This window comes from Quercus suber, unplaced genomic scaffold (assembly GCF_002906115.3).
Source record: "Quercus suber isolate HL8 unplaced genomic scaffold, Cork oak 2.0 scaffold_205, whole genome shotgun sequence".
Lineage (NCBI taxonomy): Eukaryota > Viridiplantae > Streptophyta > Magnoliopsida > Fagales > Fagaceae > Quercus > Quercus suber.
Window position 1 is genome coordinate 147,647 of NW_027069663.1, and position 12,996 is coordinate 160,642.

General features: G+C 39.3%; 1 protein-coding gene across 1 annotated transcript; it reads left to right on the forward strand.

Annotated features, from left to right (window-relative positions):
* Positions 1–209: 209 nt before the first annotated feature.
* LOC112006140 (dehydrodolichyl diphosphate synthase 2) lies at positions 210–5,303 on the forward strand. Its single transcript, XM_024038438.2, has 3 exons — positions 210–902; positions 2,423–2,490; positions 4,539–5,303. The coding sequence occupies exons 1-3, from the start codon at positions 459–461 to the stop codon at positions 4,984–4,986; spliced, it is 960 nt and encodes a 319-aa protein (XP_023894206.2). The 5' UTR covers positions 210–458; the 3' UTR covers positions 4,987–5,303.
* Positions 5,304–12,996: the final 7,693 nt, after the last annotated feature.

A 12,996-nucleotide genomic window follows, 5' to 3' on the forward strand; every position in this document is an offset into this window, starting at 1 on the left:
CCACAATCTACCACAGAACTCAAAGAATTTGAGCAACCACACATAAAAATTAACATACGACAATGATTACTCGAGAGACTTCGGTGCCACTAGTACTAAGAAGACTTGGATTTGTCAAATACTATAGGCCACAACCTACCTCAAGGCCTCTAGCCACCGTTCAAAGTTTGGACCAAAATGAATGAAAAAACTGTTAGCATTGCAATTGGCATCGATGTGTGCTGCGGATAAAGTCTGTTACACACTGTTCAATAATTCAAGTCGTGAATTTATGAGTTCATGAAAATAACAGAGTGGAACGTCTTAAAAAAGAGTTTGGGCTTTATTTATCTACCTTTACAATATAATAGGCACTCAACTCAACAATCACACAATACACAACACAAATAAGCACAGCACAACGTTCCAAACTGCGCGCGGCAAAGTACAGCTCAAACCAAAAAACAACAACAACAATAATGATATGCTTACGGTCCCTTCCTCTTGTTCCTCACGAACTCAAATCCCCACTCTCATCCAGAACCAGAGCACAACAACAACACTCAAGCCCCTTCTCTCAAACTCTCCGCTCTCACACAGTACCCCACAAAACTCTCACTGGAGGAGGCACAGCAACAACTACTACTGTAGCCAACGTAGCTCTCAGTGAACATAATGACCTCAACGCTGCGGAGGAAGAGGAGCCATTGCCGTCGGAGCTGCGTGAAGAGCTGATGCCGAATCATGTGGCGGTGATTATGGATGGGAATGGGAGGTGGGCTAAGCAGAGAGGCTTACCTACCTCGGCGGGCCACCAGGCAGGTGCACGGTCACTGAGAGAGCTCGTTGAGATTTGTTGTAAATGGGGGATTAGAGTTCTCACCGTTTTCGCCTTCTCTAATGATAACTGGATTCGCCCCAAGGTCCGTTTTACTATTATTTTGCGTGTTCGCTTTGATTTTGAAATCTGGATTTTTCAACTTACTTTAACTTCTCAAAAGAAATAAGATTAGTTCCAGACTTAAGGTTTTTTTTTTTTTTGTAAAAGAAAAAAGAAAAAAGTAGAGCTTCTTAAATAGTAACAACTATCCGTTGTAAATGGAACTTCCAAGATTTTTGCTATATATATATATATATATAAACCTGTCTACTCTGGAAAGAACAAAAATAATTCCCCTTATGCCCCATCAATAATTCACTACAACAAAAGTGGGCTATGGTGACAAAACTTTTTGTCACAATATGTCCTTATTTCGTCACCGAAGACATACAGTGACGAAACCAGTTTCGTCACCTAAGCCCCGTCACAGAATGTCCTTGTGACGAAAATTTTTCGTCACCAATAAAAAAATGATAGGTGACGAAATTTTTTCGTCACCTAATTTTTTCGTCACTAAACCTTATTTTCAATGACGAAATAAATTCGTCACCAATGATTTTTTATTTGTAATTTTTTTTCATTTAACTATAAAAGGTGACGAAATATTTCGTCACCGATTTAGCCCCTTGTTTGCTGTTGGCCTGACCAGATTTATTAGGTCCGTGCTGCTTTGTCATTGAGGGCTTGGGGTCCCCAAAGAGTGTACACGATTAACAGGCCGGCAGGCCCCAATAGTCTTACTGGAAGTGTTAACATTTATAGTCCATTGGGATTCAGGTCCCCTCTTTTTGTCTTGCTCTTGCACTACACATACTTGTAAAACGTACAGTCAATAGAAGACAGTTGAATAAGTTTAGTAAAATATTTAAAATGGAGAAGAAGAAAAAAAGTTGGTTTGAAGGGATCCGGTTTTTAATTTGCTTGATGTCCAGCCTTTGGCTACACTATCTCACTTTCTTCCCATAAGATACCCCCATAAATCTATGCAACAAGAACTTGGAACCTTCAAATGTACACGAAGTGTCCCCGAAGGATTGTATCATCAATATTTAAGCAAATATGCTTTAACGTCAATTTAAGCCACTCATGGTTTGAAAAAATCTAAACCGCTTATTTAATAACAAATTGATAGGATTTTATATGAGGACTTCAAAGGATCTTAGCTACTACCATTGGAAAAATGGTTAAATCAATAAATTCACAATTTCCTATCAAGTTAAGCTTTGAAAACAGGTTGTAGTTTATCATGACACCAAGACAAGTACTCCAAAGATCAAAAATTGCCTCTAAGGAACTTTCCATTTAAAAGTTTAAAATTCCACATTTTTAGACAAATAGTAATATAACAAATCTAACTGTGATATCATTTTTTTAAGTGGAGATGGTAGCGGTCTTAGATCTAGAAAGCAAGAAACATACTTCCAAATTGTAAATTTTGCAGTGTTTTTGTCTGTTTTGACTTTTCTAGAATAATCTACTAGTAGAACTTTTCCAATGATGGAATATTTATTTTTATTTTTATTTTTTGAGAACTTTTCAATGATTGGTTTGATTATGGTGCAGGTGGAGGTTGATTTCTTGATGAGTTTGTTTGAAAGAGAAATAAAGTCACAAATGCAGAAGTTTGTAAGGTAGTTGTTACCCTCCTGCTCTCTTTCCCAGCTGTTACTAATTCTTGTTCATTATCTTCATATTTTGATTGCATACTGTATATATTTGCTTGAGGAAATTTAAAGGTAATTCCGAACAAGTAGTAATAGTTTTAAATGATTGGTGTTGTGCATATGTGGCATGATTAAAAGTAGTCAGACTTTCAATTTATATAACTGTCTTAGTTTCTTTAAAAATGGAAATTTTGAATTATTTAATCCAAATATTTGTATCAATGTTGAGTTGGAATGGATTAATCTATATGAAATTTTCTCAGATCCTTAATCAATAGACATATTAATCAAGGTAGTATCATGATGTGCGGCTTATCAATCTAACAACTTTGTCCTAGATTATACTACCCAGTTTGTTAACCACTATTCGGAAATATTTTCATTCTTCTAGAACTGTAAGGGTATTTCAGAATCCAAATTCCAGAAAGATCAAGGATGTGATTGGGGTTTGGAGAGCAACTGAGCGGTAGTAAGAATAAGTTTCTGATTTGTAACTTTCATTGAACCGTATCCTTGTGCCCAGGTAAGCGCTTGTATAACATGTTCGGGTCCAGCCCAATATGGAATTGACCAGCTGTGACAGGTAGTAGATGTTAGGCTTAGAGCCTGTGTTGAAGATAAATGGGGGACAAAGACATGAGATTTTTAACTTACCATGTAAAATAGGCGTCAATAAAGTTGGTTTTGTCAAAGCTCTTACTTTACGAGGAAAAGGGCTTGTACATAAGCTAGTTAAATAGGGCTTTGTTAGCTAATGGAAGAAGACAGAATAAGCAATGTTTTTGCCGTTTCTTCTCCATTTTAGAGGGATGTTCATACCATTCTTGCTCTCTTATTGTGATGTTCAATTTCTTCTTGAAGTACCTCTTTTATTTACCACTTTTGTTTTGTAGTGCTTTTCCCATAGTAGCCACTTTTTCCTGTAAGAATTGCCATTGTAGTTGTTTTTCAATTTTTTTTTCCAAGCAGTTCAAATATATTCAGGATGGCCCCCTCCCAATGCTTTGGGCTTTACTACCATTCATAGAGCACTCTAGAATAAGTCTTAGTCCAAACTCCAATAATTTTTTGACTCATTTGGAAAGCATGTTTGCACTACTTCCTTAGTGATAGGTATCATCTATAGAGTATTAAAAATGTTTGAAACTGTGCATCAATGTCTTAAAGTTTTGATTGTTATCTAATGCATACATACAACACTCTTTGTCCCACCTTTTGTGTTCCATTTTATGCTCCACCAATCCCAACTTTCCATGTATTTGATTTTTTATTTATTTATTTTAAACTTCAATTGTATTGAAGGTGATTACCTAGAACTCCTTTCCCATAATAATCTCCAAGTAATGTACAAAAGCAAACTAATAGGTAACATACAGTTGCCATTTGCAGCTCATAATAAACTGTCCCACATACGATCCCCTGGAGATGATTTCTACCGCCCAACTACCTTTTGGTGAAGGAGAAGGGATGAATCAAGAAACAAATTAGGTCCTATTTACAAGATCGAAACAGAAAACTAATCTTAAATAACTATGGATCTAAATCTGGAGGTCTTGCACTCACTGGAAACAGTTTTTGCTCATTTATTAAAAAGTTTTTTGCTCATTTTCTAGAAGCTTGAAATGTCAATGCCAAGCTAGCAATAAATTACTTCTGATAGACTGAACTGCAATAGTGAGACAATATCTTTTGTTAAAATTGCTAAATGTGGATGCTTATTTTGAAAAGATAGTGGATTTATTTGTTTGATCATCACATATTGGAAAGTAAAGCAGACATATGCTAGCAATGAAACCATTATTTGAGATTATAAATAGAGTTTTCACTGTTGGATTTGCTATCTTCATTTTTTATTACCTTCATGTCTTTGTAGCAAATAAGGCAATCACTTCCTAGTAGGCAGACCATTGTTTCAGTTATATGTGATGGCTGGTGCTAGGTTAAATATTGAGGTTGTTTCATTAATAAACGGGTTATACAGAAAGAAATTGGTTTATCCTCTTTTGCCTTTACAGTGAAGGTATTCGAATAAGCGTGATTGGTGATTCATCAAAGCTTCCACAGTCTCTACAGAAATTGATAAGTGAAGCAGAAGAGGCAACAAAAGACAATTCTAGATGCCAACTCATTGTGGCAGCTAGTTACAGTGGGAAATATGACATTGTGCAGGCATGCAGAAGTCTTGCTTGCAAAGTCAAAGATGGCGTCATTCAACTGGAAGACATCAGCGAAAGCTTGGTTGAAAAGGAATTAGAAACCAACTGTACCGAGTATCCCTATCCTGATCTACTAATACGAACCAGTGGTGAACTAAGAGTCAGCAACTTCTTGTTGTGGCAGTTGGCCTACACTGAATTTTTCTTTGTAAAAGAACTCTGGCCTGATTTTGGGAAAGCTGAGTTTGTCGAGGCTTTAATTTCATTTCAGCAAAGACACAGACGCTATGGTGCACGTCTTTCGTAAGAAATAGCCAATTACAGAGATCTTAGCTTCTGTATCATCATACAGAGAGTTTGAACCATGCAATAAAAGTTTCTTATGATAATTTCACGATCCAGCATTGAAGTATAAGAATCATGTATAGCTAGTTCAACTTGCACCTAATCAACATCAAGGTGCTGGATGTGCATATAATAAACAAACTTATATCACTTTGTGTCAGAAAGATTTCTATATCTCTTCTTAGCTAAACATGGGCCATGGGTAATTCTTTTTGCCAGAAGCATGGATTTTATTATCTTACTTATCAATATTACATAAAGGAGCATTGTTTTCCACAATCTCATTGCATAAAGAAGCATAGATTTTCTGTAAGCTCTGTGTTTCTAATTTTTTTTCCTGTCTACTGTCCATTTGTACATGCAGATTGACAGGAACTTTTGCAATTAAATTTTTGTGTTGTTGAAATTAAAATGAAATATATAATTTCATAGAGATGAGAGAGCGGAAGCAATGAGAGAGGAGGAAAAAAAAATGGAACCTAAGAAGCATGGACGCTAATGGACATGAGTACAGGTACAACACAGCGACACGAATAATTTCTGAAAAATTATAATATGAAATCGCCAGTATGAAACCGGTATTTCTATGCTTCCTAAGATGGAACACTTGGGTTATATGGTTTGACCTACGACATACATCCACGAAGGTAGCCTTCGATGGCTATATCTTTATTATAATCTCAGTTCATATGTTACAATGAACCCAATATGAAGTATTTATAAGTGATTAAAATTAACCATAAAATAGACCATGGTTAATTGACTTATAATACAAGTAATATATTTTGCTTACACACCAGGCAAGAATAGACTTGGGCCTTAACTATTGGGCTTGATATCTCTATACCCCTCAAACTCAAGGTGGAAGCTTGAAGATAACTTAAGTTTGAAAAGTGAATTCATGAAAACGCTTGAAAGATGCCCTGAAAAAGTTGACCATAAATGACTGACATGCATGGAGAATGGAACGTGTAACATGAATGTGCAAATTGCTGATTGTGAGAGCAAATAACAATGATAGATAAATGCCGAAGATAATAATTAATAAGTGACCAGTGAGGGGCTACTATGGCCTGAGAATGACTACGCTGAAGGCCTAAGGACCATCAACAAAGAACAACATTGTGATAAAGCACGTGACTAAGTTGACGCGTTGTCGTAGATGGAAATCTATACGGCTAGCTTGTTCATTCATCGAAGCAAAAAGGACAAGGGGGTACTTGTAGTAGCAGATTCATTGGGTGGTCGAGCTTCATATTTATTGATTATTTTCTGCAGGAGCATGAAGTGTCAAAAAAGTCAGAGAATAACAATTAAGACAGAAATCATAACAGCATCTTGTGCTTAGTTGCGAGGATAATGAGTACCAGGTTATAGAGGGTTAGTGTTGTGTCTGATATGGCCATTTTGTGCTAATCCTTCAACTAGGCAGTGTATTTTTCAGGACATAACAGCTGCAAAGAAGGCAACATATTTTAATTATAATATAAGATAACTACCTAACGATCGTATCATTGTTTTTTTGTTTTTTCATAGATACTATTGATTTTCAATCTATGACATTTGCTCCAAAATAATTGCTATTTATCAAAAGATTTTATCAGTTGAATTAATTAGAACTTAAGATCATATCATTGTTTATACCAGAAGATAAGGTAGTTGTGCTCACATTCTTGATAATTTATTTAGAAGTTATAAATGTGTGTTTGTGTGTGTTTTTGGGAGGAGGTAGTTTTGATTAGTTTGATGGTTTTAACAATTTAAATTATTCCCTAAAATGCTATGCACTTAATCATATAATCAATAATGGATAGTGATCAATAAATGGTCTGGCAGGATGACCGGGAGTGAGAAGGCATTGTCCCTCTTGTCCGAAACATCAGTGGTTACCATTTTATTCTTGCTTAGTCAGTCTACAGAGGATGGCAAAATTGCCCTAATAAGAGTAATATAAAACAAAGGGTAATAGTCAGACCTGAAACCGGCAGTCAAATCTGATTCTTTAATCTTAATCTAGAATGTTGGAACATCGCAGTGCCTGCTTGCTGATAGGAAATGGAAACACAGTCAAAATATGGGAGGACCCTTGGATTCCAAATCTTCCTAATTTCATTCCGAGTCCAAGGGAGGAGATCAATCCAGAAATGGAACTTATTGTTTCACAACTAGTCAACCAAGAAGGTTGGGATCTTACCAAAATAAGAAATACTTTTGATGAGACTACATCCCAGCTCATCCAAAAAAATCCCTCTCTCACGGCTTGCTCCAAAAGATTGTTGGATTTGGATCTCCAATATCTCAAGGGAGTTTTCGATCAAGTCTGCTTATTGGTTAAGTAGAAACATTAGCCCTCCCATAAACCAAGACACAATTCGCGGCCTCATTTGGAAGTCAAAAATCCATGAAAGGCTCAAAATGCACTTGTGGCGTATTGCAACAAATTGCTTACCTACTAAAGATTGTTTAGCTAGATTCTATGATTTTGATGATATCCTTTGCCTGCAAGGATGCTGATGAATCTAGCTTCCATCTATTTATCTTTTGCCCCTTTACAAAAGATGTGTGGTTTAATTCCCAGTGGGGACTAAGGTCAGAAAATCTGAACTTAAACTCTCCTTCTCATCTTGTTAGGGTCCTCCTTAATCCTCCCGCTGAAGCTAACATTGTGGGAGTTAAAAGGGGTGAATTCTTATTGTTTGGGGCTGTTATTTGTGAAGCTATTTGGAGGGCTAGAAACCTAGCTATCTTTGAAGGCAAAGAAACTAATCCAATTGAGCTATGCCAGAAAGTTGATAAGTCCATTGTTGAGTACAAAATGTCCTTAGCAACCCATTCGGGCTTCCAATTGCCGAAACCAATTCAAAGGTGGAAGAAACCACCTAGAGATTCAATCAAGATAAATGTTGATACTACATTCAAAGATGATAAATCCTCCATTGCAGCGGTTGATAGAGATTGGAGAGGTGAAGTGGTTTTTGCTTGTACTAAGAGAGTATATTCCAACCTCCCTCTTCAGGCAGAAGCAAAAGCCATTAAATGGGTTTTAAGTTTAGCTAAAAGTATTGATGTAGTTACTATGATTGTGGAGAGTGACTCCAAAGATTGTGTTGATGCTCTAGCTCCATCTGGTAAACAAGTTCCCTAGAGAATTAGAGATATTTGCAATGAAATTCTCAACTTGTTGTCACTTATTCCTGGCTATCAGGTCTCCGGATCCCTATGGGGCCAAATAGAGCAGCTCATTCTCTAGCTAAGTGGTCATTTGTAAATAATGTTTTTGGTTCTTTCGATATAAGTTTCGGCCCTTCTTGTTTTGAGTTTATCATTAAGGAAGAGGCTCTTGTTTCCTCTTTATAGTTCTGTTTGTCTTGTGAATAAAATTTCTTGCCCGTCAAAAAAAAATGGCAAATAGCAAAAGGTAATGAAGTTTCAAACCTTTGACCTGGTCTTAGTTACTTATCTTACGTACCAAGGCCCATCAAGCTATATCCAACCTTTTTCGTTGTCCCTTTTCATTTCTTATCCTAACATACATGATACAGGATCACACACAAAAATACAAATTAATGGATTAGTAGTTAATAAACATCTGATTCATAAAAAATAAAACTTAAATAAATTAATGTTTACCATATTTATTGTGAAAATGATATTTTTATTATTATAATGTTTTATACTTTTAAGATTGGGACAAAGTTTGCTTAGAAACTTAGTTGTAGTCAGTGACTACAACTTCATTCGATTTATATCTTTTTATTGGTTGTGAATTTTGACAAATTCGCCATTGGACTTCATTTTCTTCTTATATCTTCCATATTTGCAAAATTCATAAAAGATCAAAGATCAATAATTATGTCATCAATCAAATGTTTAAAATTATACATAAAAAATAAGTTTATAGATAAAATAATAAATAATATCTGATTGGCAAGAAATTTAACATGCATAATAACATAAATAACATGCAATTCAATAATTAGATTTTTAAAATATGTAGTTGTAGGGACTCAGTTTGGATTGACCCTGAGTATGAATGAGTTTTCAGCCCAACAAGCTCAAACAATAAATTTATAAAGAGTGGGTTAAAGGTTTAGGCGCTGGCCGTCGTTCATCAAGCATGAACTCTCATTTATAAAAAGATACTTAGAGTTTCTTTACAACTGGGAGGATGCTCCTCGGCCATGGGCCGAGGAGGCCTTTTTCTTCTCTTTCTCCCCCCCCCCTCCGTTTTACTTTACTTGCTTTCCTTATATATTCTTCATCTTCCTATCTCCTTATTCTATCTGTTGATCATTCATTTGTCTCTCTTCTGGCTGTCCGTCCCATCAGAGGCCTTATCAGTACTCGAGTGGTTCACTCTGATCAACGTTGCCCTGCTAAGGGGTTATATCCCCATTAATGCGGCCAGGGGGATTAGGTGAATGCATTAAATGCGAGGGTGACAGCTTACTTTGGGCCCGATCTTTCCCGAAAATCACCCTTGTCAGGCCGAGGATGAGAAGGTTCTCAGCATGGATTGGGAAAAGAGGCTTTCCCCAATTTAGCCTTGAATAGTCAGTGTTCCTCGGCATGGGCCTTGGGCCTGCTACCCGATGGGCCGAGGCTATCAGGCCCACGGGCCCCACAATAGCCCCTCAAAACCCTGCTGCACGTTCCCTCGGACGGGGAGGAGGGTTTTGATACCTGCGGGCCCTCTAGACGAGTCGCCCCACTTCGGTTCGTGTTAATGCTGACGGCTTTTTGACTGCCCGATGCGCGTTTTTAGCGTTTCAAGACTTAATGCGTGCCCACATTAAATTTTGGCAGCACCACGTTTCTCACTTTCAACGGTGTGACGGTAACCGTTCGGTGGGGATCTCCTGCTTCTATGGGCAGGCAGTTACATTTAGGGAACCTAAGGGGGAGTATAAAAACCTGTTTAAACCGCCTGGTTTCCTCATTTTCGCGCTTACAACCATTGATGCGTATGACTTGAGTCTAGTTTCAACTTGCACTCTTCCTGAAGAGAATCGCCATACCTCTGTAAGTCTTCTTCTTCTAGCGACTCCAACTTTCCTTGATTTTACTCCTCCTTTTCTTCTTTTGGAACTTTTAGTCGTCTTTGGGGAATGGGTAAGTTGAAGAAGTTGGTTGAGTCCGACGAGAGGATGAACAAATTCATTGCCGACTATGGGATACCCAATAATGTGAGTTTAAAGTACTGTGAAGAAGGGGAGTGGTACCTTAAGAGGAAAGAGGGAGAAGTTGTGATCCCAATATTCGCTTTCGTAGAGGGAGGGATGAGAATCCCTATGAGGCTGGTGACCCTCAATTACCTTAGGCATTTCCGCCTGGCTCCTACCCAGTGTGCCGCGAATGTATTTAGGATATTAGGGTGCGTAGATATCTTGAATAAGAAAATGGGGCTGAGACTAACTCACCACGATGTGAACTGGTGCTATAACCTTCATCACCTGAGGGGTAAGACGTACTATATGAAGACAAGGGACGATAGGATTCGTCTCATCCAGTGTCTTCCTAATTCCAACAGGGGGTTGACTCAAGATTTCCTCATAGTGTCGGGAGAGTGGCACAACGGCTTTCATTGCCCAACAGTAGAGGGGGAACTAGGTAGGACATCCGAAGTAGGAGACAATCGAGGTTTCAATGTTTTTATCTTTATAACCATATATCCGCTTTGGTTTATTAACCGTAGGAATTTCATTTTTCTTTTCGCAGATCCGCACGCCTTTGCGCGTCATTTCCACCTGGTTAATAAAGCGGATTTGGAAACAGTTCTCAGGTCGGACCTTTTCCTGAATGAACCTGATAACCAGGTCAGAGCTGCTCATCAAATCCTCAGATGCGACCCAGCCCAGAAATCATTCCCAACCCCAAAGCACGTAATTAGAGCTCGTGACCCTCGGCTTACGCAGATCACCGTGGTGGAGGACGGTTTTGCATTTTCCGAGGGGTCTTATATACCTGAAGGCATTCTACTAGCAGGTTCCTCCTCATCCCAACAAGTAACGGTGGCTGAGGAAGGACTGTCTAAGAAGGTAAGGGAAGTGGTTGAACTGAGTTTTTTCGAGGACGAATATAGTGTGTTCGACTTAGCTGATCAGTCCGAGGACCCCTCTGGTGACCTAGGGGACCCTCATTTGTCGGAAGCCGATCTCCGGTCGCTAAGAGTTGGTACTCAGGCCGAGATGGGTTTAAAAAGACAGCCCCAAACCAATCCTCTTGACCTGCTAAAAGGCGGTTCCAAGAAGGGTGTACCGAGAGAGTCGCAACCCCAGCCCCCAGCACCCCCGCAACAGATTTTAATTGTGCAAACCAGGTCGTCTTCTGCCTCCACAGTATCAGACCCTCAGACCGAGTCTCATGACCCGAAAAGGAAGAGACTTTCCAAAGGTAAGGAGCCAATGGATGGGAGCAAATCCCACTCCTCGCCCGAGGAGGGTAGACCTCGCAAGCCTCCAAAGCAACTGAAGTTCGGTGATCAACGGAAGGGTAAGAAGGCCACCCAGCAGTCCGAGGTTCAAGCCTGGCTGCCCACTGCCATGCTCAATGATCAGCCCCTGATGGATAACGCGTCGATGTGGGAATCTCAAGGAGCCGAGGGAGCTCTCGTAGCCGAGGCCCTGGAGAAATCTCTTCTTCTTCCCACTGACATGGCCGAGCTAAGAAATATGAGTGGGGTAGAGGTTGTCCTCGACCTTAAGAAGTATCTAGGAATGGTGGGTCCTTTGGCACCTATTCACTTTATTCAAAGTTTGTCACTTAATACCTTCCTTTCTCTTTACGGAGTTACTTGTTTTTATTGGCAGGCTATCCAAGCCCTTTTCAGGTTAGGCGAGGAGGTCGATGACCAGAGCAATGCCTTAGCGCAAGAGCGTGACAAGTTCTTGGAGGCTACCAATACTCTCAAGAGATCTGAGGCCAACCTAAAAAAGGCGACCGAGGATCTGGAAGAGATGACGAAGGCCAGGGATACTGCTGTCTCCGACCTAGCCGTGGCCAGGAAGCAAGTTAAGGATCAAACTAATCGCTTGCAAGACGTTGAGGGTCAATTACAGACTGCCAAAGAGAACATTACCTATATGAAGGGAAAGTTGACCGCGGCAATCCATGAGAAAGGTGTTGCCGAGTATGCTAGGGACGAGGCTGTGAGAGCCAAAGACGAGGCGATATTTGCAAAAATAGACGCTGAGCGCTCTGTAGAACAGGTGGAGAAGAATACTTTCGCAAATGCGGTGGCTAAGACTGAAGCCACCCTTCGGGCTCAAGTTCCTACAGTGTGCAGGCATTATTGTTCTCAGACCTGGCATGAAGCCCTCAACCAAGCAGGGGTTGATGTCTCATCTGATCTTAGGAGGGAGGATAGGGTATATTACCCTATTGCCATTCGCGAGGTTGCACCTGCTGCTCCCGAGGAGGGGTCCTCATTACCAGCAGTTGAGAGTCACGATAAAACCGCCGAGGATACACCGTTAACTGACCAACCATCCGAAGAGGCTGAGCCCCAAAGAGCGTTGGGGGAAGTTATACCCGAGGGTCAGGGAATACCACAAGACGTGGCAAGTCCTCCGGCGGACCTTTCGAGACCAAGCCCTTAGGCCTTGGCCAAAGCCTTTTAATTTACTTATTGACTTAATTTGCCTACTGAGTCAAGGAGACTAGTATACGACATAGGATAAATTTGTTTATTTTCTCTTTTATCTCATTTTGTTTCTTGCCTCAGTGGCGTTGTAAGGGAGTTGTATACTTTCCGTTTGAACTGAATACTTAATACTTCGCTTCCAACTAATGATATTTTCTTTTGTTTGCTTTACTATTGTATTCTGCTTAATATTCGTATTCAATTCTGAAGTTAGCCTCATGAAACCATCTGTTATCCTTCAAATATAAATCTAAAGACCGTATTATAGCTTGACTCTAAGTAACGCTTTGGTTTTTCTTCAGATAGTTATTTTCTCCATGGGTTCGAGTC

Bases quoted from the DNA above. Each gene is read 5' to 3' on its own strand.
- LOC112006140 (XM_024038438.2), top strand. From the start codon at position 459: ATGATATGCTTACGGTCCCTTCCTCTTGTTCCTCACGAACTCAAATCC. The intron at 903-2,422 runs GTCCGTTTTACT...ATTATGGTGCAG, and splicing joins ATAACTGGATTCGCCCCAAG to GTGGAGGTTGATTTCTTGAT. The intron at 2,491-4,538 runs GTAGTTGTTACC...TTGCCTTTACAG, and splicing joins CAAATGCAGAAGTTTGTAAG to TGAAGGTATTCGAATAAGCG.